This window comes from Camelus ferus, chromosome 29, assembly GCF_009834535.1.
Source record: "Camelus ferus isolate YT-003-E chromosome 29, BCGSAC_Cfer_1.0, whole genome shotgun sequence".
NCBI classification, from domain to species: domain Eukaryota; kingdom Metazoa; phylum Chordata; class Mammalia; order Artiodactyla; family Camelidae; genus Camelus; species Camelus ferus.
Genome location: NC_045724.1, coordinates 7,483,969 through 7,500,972, shown reverse-complemented (window position 1 = coordinate 7,500,972; position 17,004 = coordinate 7,483,969). Strand labels below are relative to the sequence as shown.

At 42.3% G+C, this 17,004-nt stretch overlaps 1 protein-coding gene across 3 annotated transcripts in view; it reads right to left on the bottom strand.

Annotated features, from left to right (window-relative positions):
• The window catches only part of TPD52 (tumor protein D52), an 80,802-nt gene extending 65,365 nt beyond the window's left edge, over positions 1 to 15,437 (bottom strand). The window contains exon 1 of one of the 3 annotated variants that reach the window (XM_032470062.1): positions 15,186 to 15,437. In XM_032470062.1, the coding sequence (XP_032325953.1) occupies positions 15,186 to 15,204 (19 nt within the window). In that variant the 5' untranslated portion in view covers positions 15,205 to 15,437. Of the gene's footprint in view, positions 1 to 14,703; positions 15,069 to 15,185 lie in introns of those variants that run through there. The other 2 variants (XM_032470063.1, XM_032470064.1) reach the window with 2 other exon arrangements.
• Positions 15,438 to 17,004: the final 1,567 nt, after the last annotated feature.

The window sequence follows — 17,004 nt, the reverse complement described above, 5'->3', positions numbered from 1 at the left end:
GATATTAATGGGAAAATGAACACACATAAATTGCATGTCATTGTCAACAGCAAAAGGGTGACTGGGTGGACAGGCATCCTCAAGAGAAGCAGGAGAGTCAGAGAGTGCGGGGTACCTGCTGCTCTCCGTGGGCAAGTGTTGGTGACAGCACCCAGAGCCCAGACACAAGGGACATTCCTCAGCTCACGGAGCTGAGCACCTGCTGGTGGCTGTGTCCCGAGTCCAAGGTGGAAGTGACTATGCGACAAAGGTCCACATCCTGGGATGGCACCAGATTAGAACTGCAACTAATTAATCATTTCCCTTTATTCCTTTAATTGAGAAAGAAAAACCAAAGTTTCCTCCTCATCTTCTAGTAAGTTTTAAAAATTATATGGCCTCCAAGTGTTTCTAACTTTGCCTAGAATTCATACAGAGAAATCCAAATTGCTCAACTACTAAAGTATGACTTTTGAAAATTCCCAATTTAATAATTTGAAATATAACAGATACACACTACTATATATAAAATAAACAACAAGGACTTACTGTATAGCCCAGGGAACTATACTCAATTTCTTGTAATAAGCTGTAATGGAAAAGAATCTGAAAATATATGAGTATACATATGTATATATATATATATAAAATTGAATTGCTTTGCTGTACACCTGAAACTAACATTGTAAATCAACTCCACTCTAATTAAAAATAAAATTAAAAAAAACCAATAACTTGAAATATTTTTTTCTAAGCTTTGAATCATTATACACACACCAAAAAAGAGAGGGAGACACTTAAATTTGCTTTGCAACAGCAATGAAATGAATAATAGATAAACAAAGAAGGAAATATGTTTTCAGGGTTTTTTTTTTATTTCTACAGAAAAAAATTAATACTAATATGAAACATAAAATATATTGAATAAATTCATAAAATCCCTTAAGTAAAAGCAAAGCAAAAAGAACAAGGGCAACAAAACCACTGAGTTTCATTTTATGGCCCCAAATGGGGAAAGATTAAAAAGAGAAAGAAGAAAATGGAAATTAGGTGGAGTTAAAGAAAAAAAAGAGAGAGAGAGAAGAGAAAAAGAAAAGCAAAGATGGGCAACAGAAAAAGGAGAGAAATGAGCATGCCTGCACGCAAACTGAGGGGAGCAGACAGACTGATGTGGGACTCAACGTTTCTGCTTCACTTTGGATTTTAGGGAATTTTCAAAGTGCTCTTGTTGTTGCTTTTGGGGTTTTTTTTTAATATATTGAAAGATTCTTGAAATTCTACAGTGCTTTACAATTTTCAAAAAGTTTCACACATGGTTTCATATAATCCTTTCAGATAATAACCTTTTTCATACTGCTCCTATACTGCCCCTCCCCACTTCCCTCTCCCCACTGGTAATCACTAGTCTGTCCTCTGTATCTGTGAGTCTGTTTTTGTTGTTTTATTCCCTAGTTTGTTGTAATTTTTAGATTCCATATATAAGTGAAATCATACAGTATTTGTCTCTCTCTGTCTGACTTATTTCACTTAGCATAATGCCTTCCAAGTCCATCCATGTTGCTGCAGAAGGCAAGACTTCATCCTTTTTTATGGCTGAGTAGTGTTCCATTGTATATCTATACCACTTTCTCTTTATCCACTCATCTGTTGATGGACACCGCAGTTGCTCCCCTACCTTGGCAACTGTAAATAATGCTGCCATGAACCCTGAGGACCTAGGGCACTTTGGAAAGTTGCTCGTTCCATCCGAGTTCCCTGCTTTTCAAGTTTAACAGCTACAGTTGCCATTGTGAATAGAATAATCAGACCAGGAAAGCGTCATCAGCCCTTTATCGGCAGTGACCACAGCCCCAGCCAGAGGCCACCCGCAGGACAGCAAGACTCCCAGGAATGGAAGCCCTTCCAGGGGCTAAAAAGAGGAGGTCAGTTTGGGAAGGAATTGTAATGCTGGGGAAAAAATAAAAACCTCTAAACCAAGAGAAATCTGTCATGTTATCTTTACTATTAGTCAGAATCTTCACTGAATCCCTGATGTGATGAGCAGTAGCCACCCATTAAAAAATCACCCAGAAAGTCGACTGTAAGGTCAACAGACCTCACTCGTGGGGGAAATGGGGGGAAGGGGCTTGCCACTCTGGAGGGAAAATCCTTTCTCAAGGGAATATTTGACAAATCCAGACGCTGCTTGAATCAACCCCACAGCCAGGGTGCTCCACCGCGAAAGCGAGCGCTCACACCAGCAGGTTCACCCTGAGAAACCGCTGGTTAAAAAGGACATCACAGCTTTACTGTGATTTGGCTCTAATGTCACCTCGAGGCTAAATTGCTTCCCTGGCCCTCACACCACCCAGAGACTGCCTCATGCTTTCATTTCGCAGATATTTAATAAGTACTTATTCTCCGCAAGGCTCTTCCCCATTAAAGTGAATTATTGCTGACAGACTTGAGCTCCTTGAAGGTCAGACTCTAGGCTAGCACTATTAAAATACATTTCGCATTAAAAGCATCTTAACTAAAACCACTGACATATACAGGAATGGCAAAACCAGTGACTCTCCCTTGCCTCGCTTTCTTCTCTCATTTTACAAGCATGCACAAAGGTCAAACCAGCAGCCTCTCTGCGCTCAGAAACAAAAAACAGTACTCGAGACAGGCAAGCAAATCATCAACTTAATCTGAACTTCCCTTTAAAACCCGCCCTGGCTTCTCAAAAGAGCGGTCTCTCATTTTGGGTTTTCATCCCACGTTTGACCACCCTCACAGGCCCCGCGTCCATGGCGCCTGCCCTCCCCCTCCTCCTCCACCTCATCCCAACCCGCAGAGCTCCAGTCTCTCAGCACTGTCCATGACCGGTCCTCATCACCAAAGCCAGGATCCACTTCTTCCCCTCAATGCACTCGGCCTCTTCAGAGCCTTTGAAAGTCAAATGCCCTTTTTCTTAACTTGCCCCTTCCCCTCCCAGCCCTGAAATGTCCCTACTCCATGCTCTGTCTGTCCTCTTTCTTCTGGGCCATCTCAGCAGTTTAATAGCTTCAAATATCACATGTGCTAATATGTAAGTAATAAGCTAATCCTTAGTAGCTTCAAATTATCACGTTTCCCAAACCTTGCTGTCCTGCCCCGCTCCTTCTCACAGATCCACAGTCACCCGTACTTGTGGGCCCGTCCACAAGTATGTCCCACAAGGACCAGGTGGTGGCTTTAAAACGTGTGTACATTCACTGACACTCTTCCCACAAAAAGTAGAGTCCAATTCTCCTCTCCTTGCACGTGGGCTCGCCTTCATGACACACTTCTAACACATGAGGGGGAAGTGATGCCACGTGACTTCGAGGCTAGGTCATAAAAAGCCACACAGCTTCTGACTGCCTCTCCCTTAGGACCCACTGGTTAGGAGCCCTGGGGTAACAGGTAAGAAGCCCGGGCATCCTGGGGCTGTACGCTGTTGGATCAACGGCAAGGTCTCCAGCAAAACACAGTACTCAACGCAGGCAAGCAAATAACCATCCTCAAACAGGCCATGCTGTTTTCACCGGAGAGCATGCCGATCGAGTCAGGCGCCCGAGGCAGGTGCCCGAGGAGCCCCAGCTGCCGGCGTCTTCCCAGCACGGCTGCCCCTCATGAGAAGTGAGTGAGCCTTTGGGGGAGCTGAGCCTCGTGCTTCAAGCCCCCAGCTGAGCTGAGTAGAGCAGAGACAAGCTGCACCCCCCACCAAGCTCCCCCCAAATTACAGATCTGTGACCACAAGAGATGCTGTTGCTTTAAACCATTAGCTTTCTGGGTGGTTTTGATGCAGCTTTGGACAAATGGAACAGACCTCAAATATGACATACCCCAGATGAAATTCTCTCCTCCCTGCTCTTTTCTATTAGAAATGACACAAAAGCCCCTGTGTGCTCTTCTTTATCCCCAGATCCTCTCCCCCAACATCTGACCGATTGCACCCAGACCTCTCTCGGGAATCCAGCACCCCTGCCCCTGGTGTGGAACACTGCGATACCTGCTATGTGGTTTGCTAGTACCTTCTACTCAGTTGCCAGAATGTTATTCTGAAACTAAACTCTCAGCCGCCTACCACCTGCCTATCACCTGTAGAACACAGTCCTGATTCCTGACCCTAGCACACGAGGCTGCTCCTACACCCCTAGTGACCACCTTGAACTCCAGCCACAGGGGACTTCTACGGCTCAAGCAACTTTGTGACCTTTCATGCCTCTGCACCTTTGCACAGGCTGAAACTCCTTCCCAAATTCCCTTCTTCATCCTTCCCTCTCTCACCTCTTACCAAGACCCCTACGTAGCCTTCAAGTCCAAGTTCAAAGGCCACCTGCTATGAGAATCCTCCCTGGATGACCAGCCGACGCTGCTGGCTTCCTCCTCTGCCAGGTGTGCAGCCCTGACAGCCACTGCAGTGGCCAAGCTGGACACGCTGCTTCTCCAGCCTGGCCTGAGAGCCCGAGGGCAGGCATCACATTATACTTGTCTCTAAATAAAGGAAATGTTTCATTTGAATTGGGAGCCACTGATTTAGCATTTTACAGAAATGCAAATATTCAGTTTAAGAATCAGCACCTATTGAGCCCCAGTGCTAGTCAGATTTTTACTTAATTTTCTCAGATTAAGTAGGCTGAGGTGTAACAGCCTCCAAGAGGTTGAGTGATTTATCCAGCGTCTTACAACTAGAAAATAAGGAAGCCAAATTTTGAACCCAGACATAATGTCAGGTCCCGCATTCTTTGCCCTGAACATTTACAATTAGCTCTGGTGCACAAGGACAGACACATGGCCAAATTCTTGTGTACACACACGCCCTGCCTAGCACTCTCACGTGGTAGCTACCACAGCATGGCGCCCTTCTGAACAACAGCTTTGAAAGGAAAAGGGAGATGATATAAAACTTTTACATAGTATAATATGTTGCACAAGGGCAAGAACTCTGCAGCCAAATATCCCAGGCTTAAAACCCAGCTCTGTCTGTGTCAAGCTGTGTGCCCCTGGAGAAGTTACTACCCTATTCCTTCATACCTTGCTTCTTCAGTTGTAAAGCGTAAAAAAACATTGTGAGTGTGGCTCACAGGTTTGTCATAAAAGTTTTCAAAATGAAACATGAAAAGCATTGAAAATAGAACCCAGTCTACAGAAAGCACCCAGCAAAGGTGGTTGCTGCTGATATTAGTGGTAACAGTTGCATTTTGAAGTGACCCAGTGAAACCCCAGCTGGAAAACTTAAGTCATTATAATGCAGGGCTTGAGGCAGTTTCGATTCTAATTTTGTTTTAACTAGTTGGAAGGAAAACATTTCTAACATGTATGAAGTGTCCCCAGCCCTTTAAACTGTTTTGCAAACATAGTTGAATTTGTTCTTGGACGCCAGGTTACTTTCTTAGAGACAACAGGTGTGGGAAGCAGTTTTTGCCATGCTCTCCGCATCTAGCAGAGTATGGGGAGATCTTGATCACTCAGCTTCTGTTTCCTGAAGTTTAAAATGAAAATGATAGCAGTCCTACCACCCCGCAGCATTGAAAGACTAAAATGAAACAATATGAAGACAAATTAGTAAGAGTTCTACAAAAGCCAGATGGAATCATCATTACCATCAACACCATCATCACCATTCTGACTGCTAATAAAGTCACATACCAAAAGTGGTACACTCAGTATACACCAAAACGGACAGTTGGTCACCACTTTGCTAAATGCTCCAGCGGCCAAAATGCTTGCTGATTTTCCCTCTTTACGTAATTTTCGTTCTGGTTAACTAGTAGCAAATCCTTTCCACCACTGTCAACATCCCCCTTGCCCTTCTCAACTTGCATTCAATGAAAACTTCTAAAACATATTGACATCCCTCCTAAGTTCAGGATACACTAGAACCAAAAAAAAAAACAAACAAAAACTAACTTTGATAACACAGCATAGAAAACGTATTTATGAAAGTTATTTATTGAGCACCACATCCACCACCCTTTTGGAGAATAAAAACATAACCAACACTGTGTATTCTTCTGTCTGTTAAGTGTATACACACACACTTACACCTACTTTGGAAGTGAAGTACCAATTTGGCTTCTATTTACAGACCAGATTTTCAGTGATTATAGATAAAACTCTAAGCACATTTGGAATATATATTCTTGTCTCCTTGCCAAATCACTATCTTTTCTTAATTCTTAACTTTTTGTATCTAATCCCTTCTGACTCTAATGGATGCTAGAAATCTTTCTAATTTTTTTAAGTGTGTCAAAGTCAAAGTTTATTGTACTTTCACTTTCCTATCTTTTTTTTTATTAATAGACTTTATTTTTTAGAGCAGTTTCAGGTTCACAGCAGAACTGAGCAGAAAATAGAGTTTTGCCCATAGCCCTCCCCACCCACACACTACATACACCCCTACCCTCAACACCCCTCAGCAGTGTGGCATATTTGGTACAATCGATGAACCAACATGGACACATTATTATCAACCAAAGTCCACAGTGTACATTAGGGTTCATTCTTGATGCTGTACATTCTATGGGTTTTGACAAATGCATAATGACATGCAGCCACCGCTATAAGTATACAGAATAATTTCATTGCCCTAAAAATCCCTTGTGCTCCATCTAAGGAAATCTTTCTAATTAATGTATGCACAACAGGATAAATATTTATGGAGAACACACAACATACACATCCTGCTAAGAGCTGGGAACACAAATGTCAGGGCGGTCTCCTAGTGACACTTTACTTCTAGCCAAGTACACACCCTAGTGGGTTGTATAAACTATAATCTTCAGTCCTACGGCCCTACTGACTGCACTGGAAGCTCCTTTTCCACATCACAATGCCGCCAACAGATCTCAGAATACAATAGGTGAAGTTTAATCCTATTAAGTAAATTCTCAATCCAAAACTTTACAAGGTCAGGTTTTATATAATTTTAAAACTGAGTTTTACATTTGAATAGCTGTAACATGAGATGCACTCACCGTGCCTATAAGCCAAAGCATGTAAATTAATACCCTTGCCTAAAACCACTACTTTTAGCATTAATTACAAAAGCATCTAAAGAGAAGACACACAGACACAGAGAAGCAAGTACTGAAAGCTACTCAGAGCCATGTAAGTTACTCTAAAAACTGTCACAAGAAAATTAATCTTTATTAGTAAAAATAACATAAAACGATCCAACATAACCAATGAAAATAAAAATAGAAAAAATAAATCCTTGCCACTAAACACACAGATTTAATATGGACAGGAGGGTGGGGAGAGGGGAGGAGAAGGCAAAGACACACTGAGATCCCAACTGTAAGAAGTAAGTAACAAATAAACGCAAATGGCTAATATCATCTACAGCCTCTCTAGTAAATGGAGGAATTTTACAGGAAAAGAGATGGCATTTTTTTTTAAACTGATAAGTTTTATCATTCTTTTCCTCCGCTCAGGGCAATGACATCTGTGCAGAAAAGGAAACGACCAAGAGTGAAAGGCAATTTAGAGAAAGGGAGAAAATATTTGCAAACCATGTATCTCATAAGGGCTTAGTATCCAGAACACATAAACAACTCCTACAACTTGACCAAAAAAATTAGTAATAATAATAATAATAATAATAATGCAGTCATAAAATGGGCAAAGACCTGAACAGACATTTCTCCAAAGAAGACATACCAATGGCCAAAAAGCACATGAAAAGATGCTCGGCAGCATTAATCATCAGGAAAACGCAAATCCTAACCACAGTGAGAGAGTATCTCGGACCCGTTAGTAAGGGCCCTGTAAAAGACAGAAGACAGAAAGTGGAGCTGAGGATGTGGAGAAATCAGAACCCAGGCAGCCTACCCACCTCTTCAGTTTTTTGGCCCCCACAACCTTCCCTCTTCCCTTTAAAATAGAATGTAAAATGGTACAGCCACTCAGCCACTCTGGAAAACAGGAGAGAAGTTCACAAAAAAAAAAAAAAAAAAAAAGGACTAGTATATGAACCAGCAACTTTATTTCTGGGTACTGAAGGGGTTCAGAACAAGTCTCTCCCAAATGAGCCACTGTGGCCTGTGGGCTATTTTGAGCTGAAGGCTCAATCAAGACCCAGCAGATTCAAGAAAAACTTTTACCTCTCCTTCCACTGCCTAAAAGCATTTAGATAGAGGGTCTGGTCCACGAAGGGAACTAACACGAGATACAGCTACCAAGAATACAGGCTGGGTGTGGTGGGCTGGGGGGCAGACCGACTGGGCCTAGAGATCAAAGTCCTCTCTGGGTCCCATGTCCTGCGTGACATGGCAAACATGTTTACCAAACATTTGCTCTTCCCATCTTCCTGTGACTTGTCTTCCTCCCTTTGAAGCCCCAGACCCCTCCCCATTCTCCTTAGCTCAGAATGTCATAAAAGCCTCAGCTGCCTGACAGCCTGTGGGTCTCATATTCCTGTAGGACTCCTGTATGAACCTAACTAAATTTGTTTTCCTCCTGTTAATATGTCCTATGTTAATTCGATTATTAGACCAGCCAAATAACCAAGAAGGGTAGAGGAAAAATTTTTCCTCCCCTACTCAAAAGGATGGAAAACAGGACTCAAAAGAGTATTTGCACACCCATTCTCACAGCAGACAAGAGGTGGAAGCAACCTAAATGCCCACTGAAGGATGAATAAAGAAAACAAAGGATGATAAATAAAAGGTGGTATATATAAATTGAACAATGGAATGCTATACAGCCTTAAAAAAGGAAGGAAATCCTACAACATGCACCAACATGGATGAACCTGGAAGATACTGTGCTAAGTGAAATACACCAGTCACAAAAAGATAAATACTGCATTTATTCCACTTTAATAATGTATCTAAAGTAATCAAACTCATAGATACAGAAAACAGAATGGTGGCTGCCAGGGGCTGTGGGGACAGAAAAATGTGTGTTGCTCAGTGGGTCTAGGGTTTCAGTCATTAAAATGAAAAAGCTGGAGAGATGTGTTATACAATAAGGTATGTAGAATTAATAATACTATCTTGTACACTGAAATATGACTAAGATGGTCAATTTTATGTTATGTGTTTTTTACTATAGTTTGTAAGAAATGAGAATTATGTTTTCCTGTTATTTAGCAACAGGCATCAAAAGCCTAAACATATTCACACCCTTTGTCCTGTCTCAGGAAATTTATCCTAAAACAATTTATCATTTAAGAATTACAATAGCTAAAATGGAAATCAATCCAGATCCCAGCAAAGAAGCAGTTATATAAACATCAAATGGTGAAAGGATACAGTCATCAAAAAATATAGTTTAGAGATACTTTTTTCTAAATGATATGTCAAAAATTTTTTCATCTAATAGTATCCAAAACAGAATACAAAACCGTATATATAGTATGTACAGTATGACCATGATGAACATATACTGGGACATCCAATAAAGGAAAAAAAAAAAACAAGCTTTAATAAAAGAAAGAGAAAAGGGAAGGGGGAAGGGAGGTGGAGCACAGGGGAGGGAAGAAAGGTATACCAACTGAATTTCTGTTAAAGTTTCATTCAGACAAGTTGATTCTAATGTTCATTTGAAAATAAAATCCAGCAAGAGTAGCTAGAAAAAAAAAATCTAGCAATAAAAACAAAAATAGAGTGATCAGGGGAGACTAGCCCTTCCAGATAATTTTACATATTATGAAGCAACAATAATTTAAACAGTTTGGTTGCTATGGATGAACAGATAGATAAATGGGAAAGAAAGGAAACCAGAAATTTTGTACTGACAACAGTAGTATTTCAAATCAGTAAAGGAAAGAGCCATCCATCAGGAACAGTGTTGGACAACTGAGTAACCAACTGAGGGGTTGGCAGGGGGCAGTTTAAGATTCATAACTCACATTTTTTATCAAAATAAACTTCACATGGATGAAAGATTTGAATGTAAAAAATAAAAACATAAACTCCAAGTGAGAACAGCATTTCTAGGACAGACTGAAAAGCCAGAAGCTATACATGAAAACAGCCATCGATTAATATTTCTGCTTGGAAAAAAATCACTAGAAAGTCAAAAAAAGGAACAACAAACTAGGGAAAAGATACATTAGCAATTCATGTCATGGACAGAGGCCTACATTCCACAAATCAAGAAGAAAAAAGACAGATGAAACAATAGAACATTTGGCAAAGTATATGATCAGACACATCACAGAAAATGCAATCTAGATCTTAAACTATCAAAAGAAGGACAATCACCTTCATATAAAGAAAAATATATAATAAAACATACACTGAGAAGCCCTTTTCTCCCCTGCAAGATAAGCAGACGAGTAAGTGCGACAACACCCTGGCCGCCTGATGGAGGGAAGCAGGTGCTCCCACATTGCTGGTGGAGTGTAACTGGCACGACTTCTATGGAGCAGAATTTAGCGCTATCAAAACTGAACAGTCACATTCTTCTAAGAATTCTTCCTACACACATACTGGCAGATTGATCAAATAACCTGCATACAAATTTATTTGCTGAAGCTTTGTTTTAATAGCAAAATATCAGGGGAAACCTAAATGTCCATCCATAGGGAACAAGTTAAATAACAGCTCTTATGCTACATAACATGGTAAATCTACAAATAGACATCTACAAACAGCTATTAAAAATAACATATAACATTATGTGGAATGATCTCTCAAACAAACTCTACTTAAGTGAAGGAAGTTAGGTACTAAACAATTTGTGGGCTACAGTTTAAACAATATATCCACACATATATACATGCATATATATAGTATTTAAATCTAAGTGTACATAGATAAGTACATAAGTAGAATCTCTCTGGATGGATGGAGAAGAAACTGTTAACAGTGGTGACACTGCTATCCAAGGGAAATAGCCTAGGAGACAAGAATGAGAAGGAGATTGGTTGACATTCTGCAACCTTTTAGTCATTTTGAATGCTGTATGGTGTGCATGGTCACACTAGTCAAAATGATGTTGGAGAAGGGTATTTTTAAAATATACTGAGTTTAAATAGGGGGTGGGGGTGGGAGGCAAGATATAAAATGAAATATTCCATAAGAGATTATTCTGTGACTTGTTTCAAAGGATGGATCCATGGATGGGTATAAGCCAGTGTGTTAACAGTGATTTTCTAGGGTAGGATTATAGGGTAGGATTTATAGGTGATTGTGTTCTTTTTCTCCATCTATTTTCTCTGAGTTTCCTAAAATGAACAACTATTCTCAGCTACCAGGAAGTATTTTTAATTCAAACGTTTTTTAACTTCCACTAACCATTAAATCCCTTGATCCCTTGGACACTTTTCTAATAAAAATACACCGCTAAGATTATGGTTTCTGTACAGCTGGTACCCAACCGGTTTAAATGAAATTCGGGAGAGTCTCAGAAGAGAGATTTACAACAGTCAACAATGAAAACAGAGATAATTAATCCCACAAGGAAAATAAAGTAATGTTAGCCTATAACAAGAGGGCCACTAGCACAGAAGTCCAGGGGATTTGGGTGTTCTTTTCGGTTTGGAACCATGAGTGTAATTTGTTTTTATTGTGTACATAGATTATTCTGTTTTGATATCTGGCTGAAAGATCATAACCACTCCTACCACTCAGCTCTTCCCCCAGGGACCAGGCGGACTGCTGCATAAAAATAAATGAAGGAAGTGCTCGTGAACTAACAAAGACATTAGCACCATACAGCAAGCTAGACTTGACCAGAGAAACCAAGGACCTGGGGCGGGTGGAAGCCGACCCTCAAAATTGTCATCCATTCATCTCTACATTTGTTTTACCTGTAAATCAGCAACAGCTCACCTTTTGTTTATGTCAATAGCATAATTACCATGCTGAAATTAGACTAAAGTATAGTGACACTCTTTTCTTGCAGCTTTCCCCACTCCCCAGTTTTTCTGGCTCCAGCAGCCTTCCCTCACCCCCTTAAAATAAAGCTTCAGTGTTGCTGTTGGTGGTGGTGGTGGTGGTTTAACTCAAACAAAGGTAAAATGCTTAGTGGCTAGGTGACTGTCACTTCAATATAATGATGCTAAACTCACATAAGAGAGTACTCGGGTATAATTATCTAGTCAGCCCCATAAGAGGCAGACAGGAGGTTTTTGACACAATGTTTTCTCTAGGTAGCAGGTCACACTGCACTTTCAAAGTGGAAAATACAGCACACGTGAAGTGTGCTGTGCTGGGCTGAACCGCAGACACTCCTGAGAGGCGCTTCGCAGTTTAAGGTATATTTTAAATCATCTGATGTTGACTGCTCTCAATACGAGCAGAGTAGTGTATACAGTGCCTGAGCATAGGAGAGCATGGGAAAACAGTAGAATCTCAGCCCCCTACTGAAAAGCATTCATAATGCATGGCTGAAAACACAGGAAAATTGTTCATTTTAAATCTTTATAGCTCTGTTAAACAAAATTGGTAGCAAACGATAGATTTTGACAACTTCACATAATTAGGAATGTATAAGGAGACAATTTAATAGAGACACGCATTTAAGACAAGACACAGGGCATTTAATTTTGCATTTAAATTAAATTCAATTTGTTTAAGGGACAAACACAACAAACTCCATGAATATTTTTTAAAAAGTAAGTTAAACAAATCCTAAATGTTCTCATTTGGTTTTAGATACTTTGGAAAAATCACAATTCAAGCGACAATTACAGAGTTTTTATTAACCTTATCTCAGCCAGTATGCTTTGCTCGTGAACCTGCAGGTTTACAGTCCCAGGTTCCACGTCGGACTCACATAGTCTCACTATGGACTCACTGAACACTGAGCCATCCACTCTACTCGTTCAAAGACCTAACAGGTAAACTTACCCTCTAAGCCCAGCACAGCCTTCTTAGCAACCTTCTCCTCCCAACCAGAGTTCTGCTTCCTTAAAACACAGAGAAAAAGAAGAGGAGGAAGTGGGAAGCAGTTACCAACTTAGAGGGACATCAGAGGTTCCAGGAGCTGGAAGGCACTTGCCCTTGGGCACTTTGCCCTTTCCTCGGAGGCAGTCAGCACACATTTCTGAACACCTACTATGTGCGGTAGGAACAGAAAGATGAAAAGGCAAAAGAGACAGGCCGAAGGAACCAAAAGGACAAGGAAAGGCCACGTGGTTGTAACACAGCAAAGCTGCGCCAGCAGCCAGCTGACCTTGCTCCAGGCAGGAGGCTCGTCTTTCGTTCAGAGCCCAGTCTCCAAACTCCCCACTTTTAAGAGGATGAATTTCCCTCAACCTTCTGGAATAACAACTAAAGGCAAGGACTAACATGACCAACAAATATCCTGACCAAAGAAAACATCTGAAAACTAGAGACAGAAAAAGACTCCTCAGGGGAGGGTACAGCTCAGTGGTAGAGCACATGCCTAGCATGCACAAGGTCCTGGGTTCAATCCTCAGTACCTCCATTTAAAAAATAAATTAAAATAAGTTAATCTAATTACCTTCTCCCCCAAAAACAAAAATGCTTTAAAAAAAAAGAAAAAGACTCCTCTTGTAAACCAAAGAATTTATCAAATATTATCTTAGACATACATATACAAAAAGCAGTCCTACAAGAACCACATAAAGGACATCAGGAAACTGGAATATCACAGAAGTACGAATGACTTGCGATTCTTACCAGCTAAGCTAGAATACAAAATCTAATGCAATCAGTCACTCCATTCACCTGATTCAAACACAGCTATTTCATCTACTTTGACAGGTACCACAGCTATGTATGCTAAAAACATCACTACATGAAATATGACAAAGTAAGTCATATACAAATATGCATGTTCACATGTTTCCCACCCTCACTGCCCCCATTAAAATCCAGACAGAATAATGCTGGCCTACTTGGTGGCCCCTAGGCCTTCTCCTAACAATATGTATAAAGACCTGTGAGGAGGTTTCTGACTCAAACATTTAAATGTCTACCACGTGCAAATCACCAGGTTACCCAACTGTGAACAAAAATGAAGTATATGCCTCTCCCATAAAGAAGTATAAAATCCAGACAGTGTGTGTGCAAGTGTAAAGATACATACATGACGTATTATACACATACTACATATTACATATTGTATAAAATGTTTATAATATAAGCGTTCATATGTTAGGCTTGAGATTAATTTGAAAGGTGATAAGGAAGGGTTGGAAGGCTCCAAAGATTCTATCTTATAACTCATCAAAAGTAAAATACAAAATAGTACATATGGACTATGGTTTCATTTAAATGAAAACTCGTAAGTATGAAGGTAAATATTGTAGGATAATAAGCAAAAAGAAAAAAAAACCTTTTGTGTTACGATTCAAAATAAGAATAATTCCCATCCCCACTTTCTAAAATTTACCTTAGTATTTTTACCTCAGTATTGTTACCTTTTTAGCGTTTACATAGCTTTTAAAAAGGGTGCCATGAATCTGACAGTTACTGGGTTATTAATCAGCAAAGAGCTCTAGGATGTAGCAATAATCTGAATCTGAAAACCTTGCCCTACCACTGCCACATCGCTTTTAAACAATGAGTGTACTGGGGGCAATTCTACTTGAGATACTATTTTCAGAAACAACTGTATTCAAAGCCAGAGTAATCAGACTAAGGGTTTTGTGTCGGCGGATGCCACCTTGATAGGTAAAAGAGGATCCTTACTATGAAAAGCCGCCCCCTCCCCTCCAAATAAACCCATAGGCACTACTCCACAATCGGGGGATGTTAAATGCTTGCATGCAAAACCATCGCCACGGGTTCAAACGCCACCAATATTCCTTACCACGTTAACCAGAAGAGGGCAAAAGTCTTAATACGCGGGTGGGGAGGATTTCACGTTCCCATCTTCAGGGGTGAGATGACCCCTCGGTTCCTCAGTTTCCACGGGTTACAAGGGCCAGCTGAACAGGACCCCCTTCACGCGGCTTCCTCCCAAAGCGCATCGCGATCCGCAGCCCCGGCTCCGCGAGCCTGGCGCCAGCCCTCCGCCGCCTCCCAGAACCTTCTCTCTCTTTCTTTTTCTTCTGCTGTGTCTCTCTCTCACCCACTCGCACGCGCGCGCGGCCCCATCCGCCCTCTCCGGCCGCGGGAGCAGCTCCCTGCAGCTCGGGCCCCACCAGGACCCCGGATCCGGATTCGGATCCGGGAGACGCAACTTGCGGCGCGGGCACAGAAGGCTCTGCACCTGCTCGGGCGCCAGGCCGCACGCCGCCCCGCGCCGCGCCCGACCGCGCCCCGGCCCCGCGCGGGACCCCGCACCCTCACCTTGCTCGCCGCGGTCCATGTCTGCCGCCCTCCGGCCGCCCGTCCCCGCTCGGCTCAGCCCGCCCGCGCGCTGCGCTCCTCCTGGCCTCCGCCGGCGGCTCCCTGGAAGTCCCCTCCCCCGGAGGCGTCGGGCGCGGCGGCGCCGCCCGCGCGCCGTGGGGAGCGCTTTCTCGGGGCGTCACCCAACCACCTGACCCCGCCGGCCGGTGCGGGAGGACCGGCGGGAGGACGAGTAGGCGGGCGGCGCTGGGAGGGCCGGGCCGGGCCGGGCCGGGCCGGCCGAGCTCAGGCAGGAACTCGCCCCGGAGGAGGGCAGAGGGGACGGCGGGACTTCGCATCACCCTGGAGGCTGCTTGGGGACCGGGATGGCGGGGGCGTTCCACCCTCAAGTTATTTATCACAGCCAAAGTTTCCTCGGGGGCACTGGAGATGTCCTTTCTCTGCCTCCGCGAGCACTCGCTCTTATGTACTCACTGAGTGGAAAACACAGGAAGGTTATTTCGAAATGCCAGTGGCTCTTTTCTCTTCATGTCTCTTTTCCTGTTCTCCTACCACTGAAATAATACCCTAGGTTGTCTGCAAGACTAGGTCCAAAACAAGCAAAGAGGCAAAAATTGCAAAGAAAACATCTCTCGAAAAATGATGTAGTCCTGTCTTCACAGAAAGTGGGGTTTTTGGTGACAAATTAGTAAGATTTTCATGTAGTAATAGCTGTTTTGAGTGCAGAGTTAAGGACGACGCTCTGAAATGAAGTAAATGAAATACTGGAAACCAAAGGGTAGAATTATCAACAGGGACCTTTGGAAAATATATTTGGATATATATATATATATTATCAACAGGGACCTTCGTGTCCATTGCTCAAAGGACAGTTTGAAGTTCCTGTAATAACAATTTTATTATCAGCATTAGCACTCTACTTCCAAAGTGTTCTGCAGTTACTCATCCTCCGTGAAGTCACTTTGATTATATTTTTCTAAAGTGGTACCTCAGTTTCCTAAGCCATCTGCGTCTGCAGGTAAAGCCAGCTGCTTCTTGTGCTCCGTGGGGACCCTGGCTTGACCCGCAGCCCGCAGAACTGGCCAGTACTCCACACGCCCTACGCTTTTTCTGATATGTTTTAAATTACCCGTAGTTACCTGAAGCGACTCCGTGTTTCCTCTGCACTGCGCTCTGTGTCCAGTGGGGCCCTTTCCCACCTGCATTGCCAGCGTCTTCTCCTGAAGTTCATTCCTATTACCTCAACCAGATGAGGCCTGTCCTCTGTGATCCCTCCTACTCCCACTGGCGTCTGTCCGGTGGCACTCACCTCTGACACTCATCTCTCAGGCCAGCGAGATGCAGCGCTAGCTCTATCTGCTCCACAGACCTGCTTGATTATAACCTAGCTGCTAATGAGCTCCAGGAGGCCAAGGATCGTTTGGATCATCTTTTCACTGATTTATTATACCATGCATTTAATCCATATTGTAAGTTTAGCTTTCATGTTTAAATTTTAAAATGAGGTGTATTGTATCTACCAATAATCCATTGTTCGTTTAAAAAAAAAGGTGCAATGATATGCCTTTTGTTATTTTTTTTAAGCTTTTTTTTTTTTTTTTGGTGGGGGGAGGTAATTCGGTTTATCTGCTTGTTTTTTTTAATGGGATTGAACCCAGGACCTTGTACATACTAAGTATGCACTCTACCACTGAGCTATACCCTCCCCACAAGATGGCCTTCTGAATGTAACAGTGAGGTGAATGTTGGCATTAGCAGGAAATTCTATGATGTGGTCAAGAATTTTTGACTAGCAGCTGCTCAGATAAATAGCTGGAAA